The 16557-nt window shown below is 38.5% G+C and overlaps 2 protein-coding genes across 5 annotated transcripts in view; one reads left to right on the forward strand and one right to left on the reverse strand.

Moving 5' to 3' along the window:
• Rtnl2 overlaps positions 1-6474 on the reverse strand; it is a 184042-nt gene extending 177568 nt beyond the window's left edge. Inside the window, exon 1 of the mRNA XM_017079972.4 lies at positions 6465-6474. The gene's annotated coding sequence lies outside the window, so the exon portion shown is untranslated. The remainder of the gene's footprint in view (positions 1-6464) is intronic.
• Positions 1463-16557, forward strand: part of Nlg1 (Neuroligin 1) — a 43714-nt gene continuing 28619 nt past the window's right edge. Inside the window, exons 1-6 of one of the 4 annotated variants that reach the window (XM_036819183.3) lie at positions 1463-2313; positions 5691-6658; positions 12311-12508; positions 13115-13267; positions 13333-13521; positions 13602-13773. In XM_036819183.3, the coding sequence (XP_036675078.3) occupies positions 6034-6658; positions 12311-12508; positions 13115-13267; positions 13333-13521; positions 13602-13773 (1337 nt within the window). In that variant the 5' untranslated portion in view covers positions 1463-2313; positions 5691-6033. The remainder of the gene's footprint in view (positions 2314-5690; positions 6659-12310; positions 12509-13114; positions 13268-13332; positions 13522-13601; positions 13774-16557) is intronic. The other 3 variants (XM_065865784.2, XM_036819182.3, XM_036819184.3) reach the window with 3 other exon arrangements.

Raw genomic sequence — 16557 nt, forward strand, 5'->3', positions numbered from 1 at the left:
GATGGTCGTAAATTAGCTACTCGAGTTACTTCGAAAATGTCAGCCGGGTAAATCAATTTCCCCGAAAGGTCGATTTTTGTGTGTGCACAAAAAGAGGAAGCCAAACGTGGAAGTCTACAAAGCTGTCAGCCATTTTCCTCTTTTTTTTCTGTACATACTGAAAGGGTCGTGAAAGGTGCGAAAATTGGTCTGAAAACATAGACCCTACCTGACACTCTGAAAATCTGGTGATACAAGGTGAAGGGGTTGTATAGCTTGTAGGTCTCTATTGAGGTTTTAATAGAAGTGAGATTAGTCAAGCAAGAGATCCATTGATATATAACATTTTTATAAGGCGATACAAGAAGTCACTAAATAAAGGTACATATACAAACCATAATAAATATTATGAAATAGTTTAGAGGGTATAAATGTTGCATATCTAGTTGACCTATTGACATTTTATTTTGTCCTGTGTACTTTCCTTAAAACCTTATTACCTGACTCTACCAATCAACTTAAATGACCTCTTTTTTCCACCGCCCCTGCCAAATTGGCGATGAAGTGAAGGCACAATGAAGAAGTCAAACAAGTCACTTAGCTGCAGCGTGCTGCGATGCAAAAAGGCTTGGCAAATAGAGGTATACCTAGGCAGGAGTTTAGCTTTGTCTCTTTTGGGGAGTTCACTTTTTTGCATTTACCTTGCCTTTCTTTTTGGCTAAGAGCCAAGCTGATATAAGACTTTAACTTGGCTGCCGTCTGTGCACTTAGACTTAGAGATAGATTTGCGGCAGGAAGTCTGTGATAAGAGAAATGAGAAATCTGTCCTCTCGGCATCAGAAGATGTTTATTTAAGTATTCACCGAGCGGAAGCAGCGGAAATATCTTCCAAATGAGATATGGAAATCGCAGGAAGTTAAAGGAATACTATATGAAGGGATATGTAATCGCAAATATATAAATTGCCAATTTCCGCAAATTATCCTTATACCTTTCCAAATAACTGCTCCTAGTGCATCACCGTTTAACAACATACAAACGATAACATCTGGTAATAAGAACTGACTTTCATTTCTGCCAAAGAAATATTCAAAGATAAATAGCAAATACTATCTTATAAATAAATATTTAAAAAAAAATCTTTGTAACAACATATATACAACATACATTATACAATTAAATTCAGAAACCGTGTAAACTCTATTGAAGTTCTTAAAAAAGGGAATCAGAAGACTGCTCTGCAATTTTCAAATGTAATTAGCTCTTGATTAATTGCTAACACCTCAAGAAAAACTCATCTCATTGGTTTTAGCTAATGTCTTAAGATTTAGTAAACAAATCGGAATATACTATGACTTATTTGGGATTCTCTGGTACGTGTGTGAAATTCTCTCAACTAAGAGAAGATCTTGTCAAAGAGAAAAGATCCCGGGGCTGCCCAGCAATTCTTCCGCCGGAATTATCCCCGAGCAGTTGCAGTTGGAACGCGGATCGTGTCGGTTGGGATCGGACCCGTGTTCGTTTTGGTTCTTGTGGGGAAAGTCTTATGCCAGCCAAAGAGCAGTGATATAAATCTTGCGCGTGATCCAAAAATAACGCCCAGAAAATATCTGCAAAGGGGGACAAAAACAGAGCGCGTGCCAAGAGCCCAAGTGAAAATGTTTACGCGCAGAAGGCACCGAAGTTAATCAGTTCGAAAAAGAAAAGTCTCTGCAGAGTGATTTATTTTAAGTGTGGTGCAATCGTTGCTGAATGAAAAATAATCGAAAACATCTTCGATTTATTTGTGCAAAGCCGCAGAAAGTGACAAACGAAAATAAAGTCCCTGCCAAAATTGTTTGGCGCATCCTTGGGCAGATCAAAGATACAACAAATCGTGCGCAAATTGGTAAATGCAAAAGTTGAAAAATCGACAAAGCGCATAATTATCGGCAATGCAATGGCCAAATGGACCGTGCAAATAAATATTGAAAATATTTAATGTGCTTCATTGGCGTTCTCATGAAATAAAAACGTCGATTTGCCTAAATTAATAAGCAAAAATGTCCTCCTCCGACAGAAATATATAAATATTTAACATGTAAAAATGTGAAAAAAATATTACACACTTTTTCCGTTCAATGTTCATCGTTTAAATTAAGTGCTGGAATAAACTTCTTGTGAAACTCGTTAAATTTCCCCATACTTGTGCGAAAAAAGGAAATATTCCGAAATTCAGTGATGTGTGACGCTCGTAAACATTTCAACATATGTATAAGCAAAGTATAATAATAGCAAGCAAATATAATAAGAATATTTTGCGCAGATTATCCGACGAAGCGAATTTCTTTCTAGGTGTTTATTAGATGCCAACTCGGATGATCCGAATTCCAAATTTGCTATTTGGGTCTTTAAGTACAAGGCTTGCACAAGTTTACTAGAACTAAATGCCAAACCAAATCCTTTTTCAGAGCAGCAAACAATTGTGTAAACAAATTTAAATAATTTGCCTGTGTTTCGAGTAACCGAATTATTTAAAAATAAACATTTCACTTAATTTGCGCTGCAGTACGCCATGCCCACCGCCCACTTGTGTGTGTTTTTGCGAGGGAGACCAAAAATAAATCCTATAATTCGAAATAATTCGGCACGATCTCTTGCATTTGGCTTGGGGTTTGTTGAACTTTTTGTCGCGGTTTTGCATTTGCCGCTTTCCAAATTTTTGTTTTTTCTGCAATTCAGCTAAAATTAGTTGCAACTAATTTGTTGTTGCACGCGTGTACTTTCTAGTTCCCATTTCATTTGGCTGTCAGAAGTGACAGCTTTCGATGCGTCGACATTTCTGTGCTAATTATGCAAATTCTGCCTTGTGTCCGTGGGTTGTACAATGTTGTTTTCCGTGGGTTAAGGGGCCTTAACCCATGGGACCCCTGCTGCGTGGCCCTTCGGTCGGCATTTGCATCACAAAAGCGCTGGCGGAACTCTCGCCGGAATTGTTACATCGCTGGCGGAATATAATTTATGACAGTGTCACATCTGTTCTGAAACTATGTCGAAAGTGTTTCGCCATTGATTATGCGGTCTGCGGATAAGGATCCCCTTTCGCTCCACTTTAAAGTTTATTCAGGCAGGCAGCACACTTCAATTGACCCACAAATCGCTCGATTCGACTGAGTGACTTCGTCAGCGCTAGAAAAGCATTCCGCGAATTGTTTTGACCAGGCCAAGTGGACCGGCAGAAAATAAGTGACTTCGCGACAGAGTAATCCAAATCGAATCACTTTACTTAAATTCCAATTGCACTTTTCCCGCTTTGCAACTCTCGCTGATTTTCCCATTTTGCCATCTTGTTTCCGTTCGGAGCATTTTCCTTTTCGCCAGCTGCCAACTGGCAAGTTTGTCTTGTGATTTCTCTTTTGTTTTAGCGAACTCCTCTGTTTATTTATTTTTGCCTTTGGTGACGACATTTCGTGGAGTGCGCGGACAATGCAGCGGCATTCCGTGAATATTTCTGCCCATTCGTTTTTATTTTTAAGCACTTGCTGTTTATTTTTAACACTGTGCATTTTGTTTAAATTTGCATTGCCACTGTGTTTCTATCTCTCTCCTCTATTTACTTTTTATTGGTCCCATTTTTAGCGGCGAGTATGGGTAGCTCCTGCACTTTCAGCTCTCGTTTTTCGGAATTTGCATTTAATGGCCACCGACAGCTGTCTTAATTTACTTTCACTTAGTGGATACGTTAAACCGACAGATTGCCAAGAAAACATAACCGAAATAGCATTGATTTTCTATTTCGTGTGGTTCTAAAAATAGCACAACTGCTACAACAAGATAGCTAAAAAGCAACATCCGTTTATGTTGACTCAATTAGCTTCCAATCGAGTTGATGGGAGTTTATGGGGTTTTCATCCAGGGCTGTCTAAGTGTTCGGATAAACTCCACTTCAACACCACTTTTCCCGTTCACTCCTCGTTTTCCCGGTTAGCAAAGGTCAATTTTATGTTCTCAGCAAATGTACCTTGACATTTATGTGTGTTTGTGATGCAAACACCCGTGTCCGTAGAAACTCACTCAGGGGCAGTAAAATATCTGGAAAAATGCCATAAATAACGAAATCACTTTAAAAGATTTTTTATTATCTTATATATTGTTCACCATTTCTGATGCCCTAAATTCAAATAAGGAAGTGTTGAAATACATTATCAATACTTCTATAGTTGGCAGATAGAAATAATTTTTGAAGTTCAATAAACATTTACTTCTGGAATTTTTACTTAGCCTGAGAAAAATAAGAATCTCTTTATTTCTGATAACTTTTTAATGACATGGTCATTGCTTAATAATAAATGTTTTGAAATGAGTCACATTTATAAATACAAACCCAATTAAAGTAGCCCTAATTTTAAAGTGTCATTTTTTTTCCTTTTTTCCAATTTTATACCACAAACTCAAAGGGCGTTCACACTTTGGCATGCGCCCTTTTCTCTAATATTTTTTTACGTTTTTATATTTTCTTGTTCCATTTAGTTTGTTGTTATTGTGAAAATGCTTTTAGTGTGTCAGTGCGTTGTGATTATTTTGATATATACTTACGAGCACACACACTGTCCCCACTCGTCACACATTTTGGGTTTTCACACACATGTGCCGCCCATGTGCCACCCCCTCCCTACGTCACTGCGCTTTTCTTAGCGTGCTCGTAAAAAAACATTTGAATTCCTTTTCATTTTTAGATTTTGCGTTTGTTTTAGTTTTATAGCGAAATTAGCTCACTTCGCTGCTCTGTCGACATAAATCGAGATGGAAAAGAAACAGAGGAACCTAATTGAATTTTCATTGGTATTTCGGCTTTTATGATTAATCGTCATGGGAAATCTTTCGTTGCGGACTGGCTTTTCCATACCATTTATTTCTGAATGCTCTTTGTTTACGTTACGCAAATGTGAAACTACACGGCACTAAATTCTGAAAAGCCTTCGGAGCTCATTTTCCATATGTCAGGACTTGAATGACGGCGCTTGTTCAACGCCCCATATTTGTATACAATATTCGGTTTAATGGCAACTTCTTATCACATTTAACGTGAAAAGCATTCGAATGAAGTGTCGGACTTCCTTTCATTTCATTTCCATTCACTTCCCTTCGATCGAATCGATTTGACAAAGTCCAAAGTCCAAAGGCATTCATAACTAATGGACCACTATAAATAAATGACTGCTACCATTCCATCGAAAGTCCTAAAATAATATTTGAAATTCTGAAAATGAACAGCACATTGATTGTCTGCCACACACGAGAGGGCATGTCAATTGGAAAATGCAGTGCCACTGAGAACTGAACGATGACTCAATCAGAACGGGCTATTAATTTTAGATTTGAATTGACTTTAAGGGGGCCTTCATAAGTTCTTCTTCAAATTCCATCAAGTTTTTCCAGAAATATTACTATTTGACTTCAGCAGAATGCCATGTCGTCTTACAAATTTCTTTTAAATTCGTAATTTACTTTAAGAGCTATTTTTGGCAACCAGTACAAGTTGTTTAGGCTTCGACTCCCTAAAAGCGGCCTTAATATATCCAAAAAAACTGTCACTGAATATGGGTTCCTGTATATATGTAAACTTGTGAAACCAAAGTTAAAGAATAATGAAACTGCCGAGCGGCTTCAATTTATTCAGTGTTTCTCACCGACCTTTTCTTGGTGTTTTTCTTTTCGCAAACAATGTTCAGGCGTACAAAAGCAGGCAAAACTTTTGCTGGAAATGAAATTAAATACGAGGGAGCCGGACAAAGAAGCATGCTAAATACTGCAAGTAAATAAAGTGTCGAAACTATTTAAGGCGCTCAAAGGGAATCCATGTAAATACGGAGTGCGGAAAATGTGAGCCATTCGGTTGGACACAACAAAGAGGGAAAACAGCGAAAAGCCGGCGAAAAGAACAATTAACCAAACAGGAAAGACAAACACGAGCGGAATGTGAAAACTTTCGCCGGAGCAGGGAGTGTAGGGCCAAAATTAATATCGAAAACAGCGGAGGGCAGCGGAAAAGTCCCGGGGCGGAAAAGCAGAGCCATGAAGTTTCGTTTGGCAGCATTTTGGCTATTTCTGCTCACAGTCGGCGGCAATCACTTGCAATTGAGCCACGTTCGCTCGTGGGGCGTGGCCGCCGAAAAGCAGCTGCACAAAGGAAATGAACTGGAAAACGCAATGAAATTGCGGGAAACCTCAAAGCAAACACGGGTTATCGGGGACATCACGACGACAATTCAGCCGGATCCGGGCAGATCAATTGGCCATCAGGCAGTGCGACGTGCCAAGGCCCCGCCGCCCACTTTGGAGCTGCATTTCAGGCAGAGCCTGGCCAGGCTTTTCGCTTCGGAGGATGGAACGACCCCGACCCCGACCCCGGGAGCCCCCATCCAATCCCAAACCCAAACCAATGGCACTGACAGCCCGTCGGCCGCGTTTTTGGCCACCGATAAAAGCCGCGACGAGGCGACAACCACTCATCACCCGGGGCGGCGACATGTGGTCCCCGATAAGCTGCAGTACACCCAGGAGATCCAGGTGAAGCAGGGTCGCCTCATGGGCATCACACGTCGCTTCCAGGTGACCAGCGGACTGCGCCAGGTGGACCAGTTCCTGGGACTGCCCTATGCGGAGGCGCCCACCGACGGCCGCCGCTTCATGCCACCAGGTGAGTGTATATTAAACTGTCAGTTTTGGAGCCAATTTATTCAGGATGGTATCGAGGGGGTCTTTTTGTGACAGCCTTTTGTATAAAAATAGCTCAAGAGCTAGTAACATGTTTCATGTTAACCAAAAAAGAGATATTTGACTGGAAAAATTCAGTTCAGTTAACTAGCATATGTATTAACAAATATTGATTAGTTTAAAGTTCCACACAATTTAAAAACTATAATTTGTTTTGTTCAAAACCAACAGTAGTTAGCAGTTTCACCTCCGTTCTTCCTATTGAATTTAATTTAAATTTTAAATTTTAACTCTTAGAAACCTAGAAGCGGATTGTTTAAAGATACAAATATATGGTTCTTTGCATAAAACAACTAATCTAAATTGTACTACCATTTAAAAAGACTAAAAACCTCTTTAAAATTTAAAAAAAATCTTAAACTTCTCTCCAACAAAAAAATGGTGTTATATAAAGCCAATTTTTAGCCTCAAAACGGAAAGACAGAATTACGGGGGTGACACAGAAGTCTCCTTGGGCGAAATTTAGGGTAAAACTTTATTTACAAAGGACTTTCACCTGAATTTTGATTAAAGAGATTTCTGAGACTCCGCCATTATATAGATATACTTTTCTGAGCAAATTTGTAAATTCAGTTTCTAAGCCAACTGGTTTTGTTTGCGCCAAGGACGTCCGAAAAAGAGCCAATTTTCATCCTAACTCTGCAAGACCGGAAACAGATACATTCTGAATAAAAACACATAAATAAATATATTTATGACAGCGGAATCTTTAATTTGTATCCGCTTTCAAGCTAAGCTGACCGGCAAAGTAGATATTTAAATCAACTAAATACAAATGAGCTCAAATGAGTTAAACCCCTGTTATGCAACATTTTTCTAAAAAAAAATAATTACAATTCAATGAAATTGCAATTTTTTTCTATAAACAATCAAGTTCTCACGGCGCAATCATCATTTAAAAATCATTAACAGTATCAACAAAAACGAAAGAATGCAAATCCTCAGGGCTTAAAGCGAGTAAACATGTGTTTATTTTGATATTGATAGCCGCATGTTTGTTTTAAAATAAACAATGTTTATCAACAACAAAAGGCCATTGTAGTTTATTTGCATCGCTTTTATGTCCATTAACTCGTAAAGTGGCTAAAAACGTGATACTTAAACTGTTGAAAATATTTTAATTAAAATTACTATAGATATATGATTGAGAATAGCAATTTGTATAATTCATTCGGGATCTCAATAAGCTGGGAAATCCTAGCTATTTATTTCCTTGTACCTTTCCCGCCGCAGGCAGCCAGCACTATTTGTGACCGCAAATATGATGGCAAATTGCCACTTTGCAGCACCAACAGGCAAACCCGAAAACCTCGAAACCCCAAAACCCCAACCCCAGGACTCGAATGGGAGACGGGGTCCTTGGGGGCGGGGCGAACACTCCTTGAACAGCCGACACATGCCGCCGCATTTCTCCTGCTGTCCATTTCGGAAACCTCCGTTGGTCCTGGGAGCGTTGTGGGGCACTTAGAATTTAGCCTGCAATTTAAGCAATTATCGTTGAAGCCGGCCCGGCATTAGGCTTTCAGGACTTGACATGTGCCCTCTCTAACACCGATCTGGCAGGATGTTGGTCCTGAGAGCACGTCCCTCTGTGTGTGTGCTTCCTGTCTCAAATGGCTATTATTATTGCAGCTTGTTTTTACAAGGATTGCAATGTAAATCCGAGCTCTCCCCCCAGTTTGCCCATTCATTTGGCCATATGCTGTGCGATTATGTTTCGGACTTTGTACATGAATTTTTTTCTTGTTTAATTAAGAGTGAAAATTGCTGGTATTATACGTATTTTAAGTTTGTTTATCAAAACATGATTTACGTTGCTGCTGCCAACTGGCCTGTGAGATTTGTGGCCGCCGAGCTGCCAGCACTTTGCAAAACTTTAAGTCTCTGCTCCTATTGTTCGGGGCATAAACAGGCCTCAGCTTCAGCTGTTGGCACCACAACTTCCTCCTTGCCACTTGGCTGTCCGGTTCCCATTGGTGTGCACTGCAAAAAATGTTTTTACAAAGAATTTAATAATATATATATTAGATAAATAAATAATATTCCTGGGTTCAAAAATCCGTATTTCATTCTGGAAATGAACTTTTATATAAAATTTATATTCTCTAACATTCACGTGTAAGTTAATTAAATTAAATTTGATTTTCCTAATTTTTTGTTAATAAATTTTCACATTTCAATATTTATTAGCAGTGCTCAAAACCTGTAGTTTTTTAACATTTCTCGGACTGATAAAGTTGAATTTGGGTAACCTTGAGCATAAATAAAACCTAAGCAGTTGATTCAATAATCAAAGCATTCCAGTTCTGGCGCTTTTCTCAATTCTCAATTCAGTGATTACGAGTACTCTGCAAATGTTTATCGTTTAGATAAATTGCAGGAGTCGACAAAACCGATTTGCATTTACGACAAGTTTATCTGGTCATTAACTTATTTTTGACAGATAGCTATAAGGACTAAACTAATCGATTATTTAAAGTTGACAGCATATGAGGGTTAATATCTACTGAAATTAAATTCTTATAGACTTGGATATGATATAATATGTGAAAATAAATTTTTTTGAAAATTTTTAAATATTTTAATGAGAAAAAAAAAACAAGTGTAAAGGTTGTTAGCTCAACCCGAATCAATTTAAAATGGGTAGTGCCCATCTCAATGTTTACATAAGCTCTAAAATGCTTCGTTTTTTCCCTTACTGACAAGGTTATTGTTGTAACTTACACTTTAGAATAAATCTGATTATAAGCTGATAGTATCATTGTACCTATTTTATTTGTTTACCTTTTACTTATTTTCACGTGGAAACTACGACTCAGTTTGTTCAGTGTAGGTCCAGCGTGCCTTCGTGCCTTTGAATTGCATTACGTAAAGACAATAAATTAACACGCCCCAGAGGCAGTCGAAAGTGTTGGCCGCGATTTGCGATTTGCGTGTCAGATGGGCTGCTTTTGCAGTGTTCAGTTGCAGTTTCCAGTGGCAGTTTCCAGTTGCCAGTTTGCACTTCGCCGTTTGTCGCGCTGAGTTTATTGAGCACTTGAGTGCCGTGCACTCAATCCGAACGGACGGCGGCGACACAGCAGCAACATATCGCAGCACCGCAGCAACATCAACAGCAGCAACAACTTTAGACGGGTGGCAGCGACATATTTGTCGGGGGAAGTTGTTGTGAGGGTGCCACTGCAAACATGCTGTCGCTGATACAACTTGCCTTGAAATTCGCCCCGCAAATATAAGCCAATGCAAATATGCTCACGTTGCGTATGCGTAATGTGTAGGGAGCCTGTCAAAGCGGAGGACATTCAAACCCGTATGCAAACAGAGTCCTGTACGTTTGTGTGATAGATTTTGTTTGTGCGCAGCGACCAAACAAATACACATCGCTTTCGATTCCGCTCTGTGTTTCCCATTTCCGCTGGAGTTTTCCGAGATCGCAGACTGGCAGCTCTTCCTTTCGCCTGTTGCGAAATTTATTAATAACAAAATGCAAATAATGTCGCACCCGCATATTGGATCCACGCTTGGGGTTTGCTCTTTTCTTCGTATTTTTATGGGCTCAATAACGCGACAAAATGAAATTTGCCCGCCACGAATGTGTCAAAGTGTAAATGTTGCATATTTTTTGGGGCGTCGAGCTGGCAACGAAATTGAAATTGGCATTGATTTGGGGGATCTAATCCTCACCCTTTCTGACGAATAAACTTGTTGAAATTGAAATGTTGCACAAAAAACAGCTGTTTATTTGAAGTATGCAATATACCCACTTGTTTACTAGTTTATTCTTTTATATTTATAAATATGCTTTTAGTATCTCACTTATTGACAAAAAATAAAGGTAAATATTCAATAGTAAATGGTTAGCACTGATAGAAAAATGGAATAGCAAAAAAAGTATCTGCATACTGAAACCAAAATATCGTATTAAATATTTGATCTAAATACGAAAACATAATGTTTAATACAAAACATAATAAATTGTGTGATCCAATTTTGAGGTATTTAGCTTAAGGTAAAAAATATTATTTTTTTGTAAGTCATATTTACGTTCAATATTTTAGATCATTAAATTTTGTAAATTGCTTAAATTAACTATTATTTTATGTTAAATATTTTCATAAGCCGTAAAGATGAAAAAAAAACCAAAAATATTTATACTCAACAAGAAATCCTTGGATTTACTTCCTTTTATTATCAGTGTAGGAATTAGAGAAAGGGAAAGTTATATATTATTAAAAATAATAAAAACGTAGCTGAAGGCCTCGTATCTAGCACTACACCTCCTACGTTAGTATTAGTTTTGTAAAATGTATTACATTAACATATTAATACATTCATTGTACCATTTTATTTCCATGTATTATTTATTGGGCGTTTACTAATTATTGCCAGCCCTCCCTTGTGTTAATATTGTTATTGAACTGGTTGAGCCCACTCAAAGCATGTTCGAATTCGGAATAATATTTTCAATCAGGCTGCGTGATTGGAGCCACTTAATTTGCCTAAACCTCCCATTTGCATATCGATCGCTTCTAAATAACCGCAAAACAATCTGAAGCCGTAACAATGTGGTGTCAAAACTTGTAAGGGATTTGCCGACTCTCCACCGAGACGGATTGGCATCTGTGCGGGTGGGTCGTCCTTCTGCGTCCTTCTCCTAACCGCATGGATTTGAGATTTGGGATTTGGAAGCAGTGACCAGAATCCGAACTAACTTGACCAAATCGTGGTTGGCCATTCACCGACGATTCTCCGCATCTGCGAGCACGGTTTGACGTTAACTGCAACACCAAAGCGTAACCGCAGTCAACTTGGCCACGAATCGGACCCGGACAGGACCAAATACCGAGTACCGAGCACCGAGCTCCGAGTGTCCTTTGGCCTCCGATGGCACTTGTGTGCAGGAAGTCCGAGCTCTGGGGCGTGAAGGCAGGGTGTGTGCTTGCTTGTTTATGGCGTTTTCAAGTGCCTGTTGACCGTGTTACATAAATACGGAATTGACTTTTTGGCCACAGCGCTTCGAAAGCAATCGAATGACTGCGAAACAGTGAGAGGAAATAGCGAAATGTGTTTGGCCACAATGGGTTAGGATGTCATTTGGTATGCCCTCTTTGTCAGTTATCTGCAGGGAAATATGGAACTTTCGAGGATTTGTATAAGGTGCGGAAGGAATTTGACTCGAAAATGGGAAAAATCGTGTTAGGGAGCTAGTTGGAAAAATTGTAGACAGTTCTAAGTAGCACGGTTGCCTAATACCAATTACCTCGTTTGGGTTTATAGTTCAATTTATAATCATTATTATTAGCCAACCCAAATATAAATATACTTTAAAATTCTTATTCTTATAATATTCTTATGTATTACTTGGGCCTCAAAAGTTTTTGTTTATTTATGAATTAAGATAGATCTCTATCATTTTTGTTGATTATAATGTGGATAGTGGAACTATAAATAATAATCTATGCTAAAATTTTGATTTAACAGGTCTTTAAAAAAGATATGATCGTCTTTTTGTTCTTATAAATCGAAGTGTTATATATTTTTTTACCCATTTTTTAAAACTTGTCTATTATTTCAGGTGCCCCATTGCCATGGCAGGGCTTAAAGATAGCGCGGCATCTTCCGCCAGTGTGTCCGCAGAAGCTGCCAGATCTTTCGCCCCACGGCAGCGAGAATATGTCCCGCGGTCGTCATAAACACCTCAGTCGATTACTGCCCTACCTACGAACGGAAAGCGAGGACTGTCTGTATCTCAATCTATATGTGCCACACGAAGGTGAGTTTGAGATCGCAATATGCGATTCTGTCAGAGGCGTCATGCCAATGAAGGCAATTTTTGCATTGTCATATATTGTATTTATCAGGAGACACATTGTCATTCACTGAAATAAAGTCGCATAAATGTGGAAAATAAATAAGCGGTTATATTTAAAGTCGAACAATCACTTCGATTTATTTAGGTTATTTTTATGCAAATTAATTGCTAATTATTAAATTTATATAAAAAGCCAGCATCTGTAAAGGCTTTATTTTGAATCATGTGTGTGTAAAAACAAATGCATTAATTCTCCAATTGATTCACGTAGTTTAATATTTCCATTCTTCATTCGGCTTTTAATGTCCTTTATGTTCTTTATTGTAAAATACAGTGGTTGAATTGTGAGTTTGTATTATATTTCATAATTTTGAAATTTGTGATAATAATATTTCCTAATATTGTTATTAGTCAATATGAAAATTTATATCATTTTGTCATTTTACTCATAAGTATGCTAGATAATAAAGGACAAATTATTAAAATGTCATCAATAAATTGTTAACCCATCTGGGCACTCTTGAGTATTAGCACGATTATCATATAGCTTAATCTTACAAATTGCAGAACCCCAGAGCACTCCCAAGAAGTATGCAGTTCTGGTCTATCTGCATGGGGAGTCCTTCGAGTGGAACAGCGGCAATCCGTACGATGGTTCCGTGTTGTCCAGTTACGGAGAGGTGATTGTCGTCACCGTCAACTACCGCCTGGGGGTGTTGGGTATGCTCGTCTCTTTTATGTATATTCCCTCCAATCTAATCCGTTTTTGTGCTATCCGCTTAAAGGATTCCTGAGGCCCAGCATTGATGCGCATAACATAGCGAATTACGCGCTGCTCGATCAGATTGCGGCGTTACACTGGATCAAGGAGAACATCGAAGCCTTCGGCGGCGACAACGGACGTGTCACTCTGATGGGACACAGTACCGGAGCGGCGTGTGTCAATTACCTAATGGTATCGCCGGTGGCCTCAGGTGAGTCGCTGGTGGATTACAACTGACATAATTCGATGAGAACATATTGCGGAGGCTTATTGTGTGTCCTGTCACCGCAGGCCTCTTCCACCGGGCCATCCTGATGTCCGGATCCGCGATGTCCGACTGGGCCGCCAGCAATCAGTCGCTGCAACTGACCATGCAAATAGCCCATGCCCTCGACTGTCCGCTCAACGAGCACGTGGAGGCGGAGGACGATGATGTCCTGCTCGATTGTTTGCGCCATCGTCGGTGAGTACTCCGCGACCAATTGAATTATTTAGGCCCACCAACCAGGGCATGAGCGATAGGCGGACCATTATAAACAGCCGTAATGCCGACTAATGCCTTTTAGTGCGTACACTCAGGGAAAAATGATTTTAGAATTAGAATTGGTTTATTTTCAACGGATGAATTTAAACCAGAAATTCCAAAAACTGTCATGTTGGATGACTAAAAGTATGCAATAATATATTGTAAACTCAGGAGTACAACAAAGGCATTCAGTAAAAAGACTATCATTTATTCACTGCCTACTTTTAGGCACTAGCAACTACATTTAAAATTGATTTAAATACCCGTATACCTTCTTTTTGTATTATTTTTATATTATAAGTAATAATACATTTGTAGAAAGGCACAAAAGTTTATTAGGCCTTGCTTCTTATATAACAATACTAAGTTAAAATACACTTTAAATTAATTTGACCAAATTAGTAAAGGTAATCTTATTGATGAGTTTATGTACACTGTTTTTCTCCCAGTGCCGTTTGTGGCCAATACGAGCGCGTCTACTTCATTTGCACTGGCATCTTCATTTGAATAGTGTTTTGTGTCCTTTGATTCAATTCGTCAGCCCAACATAATTTTGGCGGCTTTGTGCCTAATGAGTCGGTAAATTTACGAGTTTGCATCGCCATGACGTCAATGAGGCGTACAAGCCTATAGGCTCAACATCCTCATCGAAGCCCGTTTCCAGGACCCTGACTAATCAGGAATAATGACCATGTCAATGGCTCGAAATTTGCATGGCGATTACTCGAAATCTCTCGTGTCGACTTTGACCGTAGGTCACTTCTTCAAAAGGAAACACCCGTAACGATGGTGATTGATGACAGGCTTTCAATTTAATTACTTCTTAATTGCTTAATTTTTCAAGTTTTGGCTTATGTTGGTTTTGGCTCACATTTTGAAAACTTAACGTCATTATGGCCAAGCCACTTTACCATGTATTTAAATAAAAATAAATTTGTTGTACTTAATTTTGTTGATAAGAGTAATGATATTGAATATAATGCTAGTATTATAATTTCCGAAAATTTTGTTGGGAAGTGAAGGACGTTGACTGTATAGAGATAGTTTAAACTATATCATTTCCTCTTCAACCTATTTTCCAAATTTCATTAATAAATACCTTAATACCATGCCATATTTTGTGAAAATATTTCATTTCAAGCAGCCCCTCTTTCTACGACTTATATACATTTCATATTCATTGCACGCATTTGAGCGGCTTATCCCATCAGAATGAAAGTATCCCTTTCCATTAAAGCATCGACACAAAAAGCGCTTGGAAACAAACCCGACTTAAATGCATTTTTTTATTTATCAGCATTTAATGCATGTGTGGGGCTCTCTGCGCTTGGGTGAAAGTGGAAAGAAGTTCATTTGTATGCGCGGCGGAGTGCACAAGAGAGAACTAAAAAACAATTTGCATACAAAATGAAAAAAAGGCGCATGTAACTAAATATGTAAAACTAAATCAACAACGGCACAATAATAGTAATTATGTTAATTACGCCAGCACACTCTCACCCACAAACTGTCAGCTTTTCCGCTAACAAACACAATGATGCAACAGTCGGTTTTGTCCGCGTATATGTGCGTCTTTGAAAACTTTCTACTTGCTTTCTTGTCCTTAATACAAATTGGCACAGTAACTTAAAAACCCAAGCCAGAACTTTTGCTGACGTAAGTTGTCGAATTCAGTTGTTTGGAGCACAAGGAATTTCATAGACTTCTCTGGGGAATGCAAAGTTAAGAAGCTAATATAAATGTAAATCGGAAATGTTTTATACCTATCCTTAGCTATTCGGAAATTAACTTTAGCCTACAATTTTTAAACATTTTAAATATTTAACATTGTACTAAACTAGATTCATTATAAATATTAAATGGTAAATTAAAAAAATTAAGTTTTTAAGATTATATTAATCAAGAAGCAAATCTTAACTTAATTTAAAATTAAAAAATATTTAATTTTAAAAACATATATTATCGTGTGCTTTGACCCTTGTAGATCGGCAAAACCCTTCAGGAAGCAGGAATACCCTAGCTTAAAAGTTAATTTCGGAATGTTTTAATGAATGAGCTAAGCTTCGGCTTAAGCCTGAGAATTGCAGCCTCGTGCGGCAGCTTACTTAAATAAGTGAGGGAATGAACGAGTGAGTGAATGAGTGAGTGGTGGTGGTTGAGTAGCATGTGTGCCAGGCAGAGCGAGTGTTAAATGAATGCAATGAATTATGCATGAATTACTGAGCAAATGTGCTCATCGCTTTTGCTGCAAAGGCACACAACTCATACACACCCACTGGAACACAAACAGGTAACAACTACTTGTGCAAACAAGCCGAGAGTCATGGTGGCGTTTGTTTAACCCACTCTCACACACGGAGACATAGGTCTTTGTCTCTGGGTCTTAGGCTTCTTACATATTTAATAGAGCCTCTGCCCAAATCCTGCCCATTGATTTCAATGTGTGCTTTTCCAACTTGTTAATTTATTCAAATTATTTGCCTATTGCCCCAGCCTAATGTGTTTGCCTGCCAAACAAAGCCTGTGATCTTTATTTACTTCTGGCCGAGCTTGCCAAAACTATTGTCTAAATTGTATATTTAAATACCTAAGTTTCTGATTGCCCACTTGGCCTTAAAATGAGCAACAAATTCCTTTAGGTTTCAATCTGTGCAAATATTTCGCTAAGCTGATTATTGATTGTAATTTTTGATTCGCTTAGGAGATTTTCAGAAATGTAAA

The sequence above is a fragment of the Drosophila suzukii genome, chromosome 3 (assembly GCF_043229965.1).
Source record: "Drosophila suzukii chromosome 3, CBGP_Dsuzu_IsoJpt1.0, whole genome shotgun sequence".
Lineage (NCBI taxonomy): Eukaryota > Metazoa > Arthropoda > Insecta > Diptera > Drosophilidae > Drosophila > Drosophila suzukii.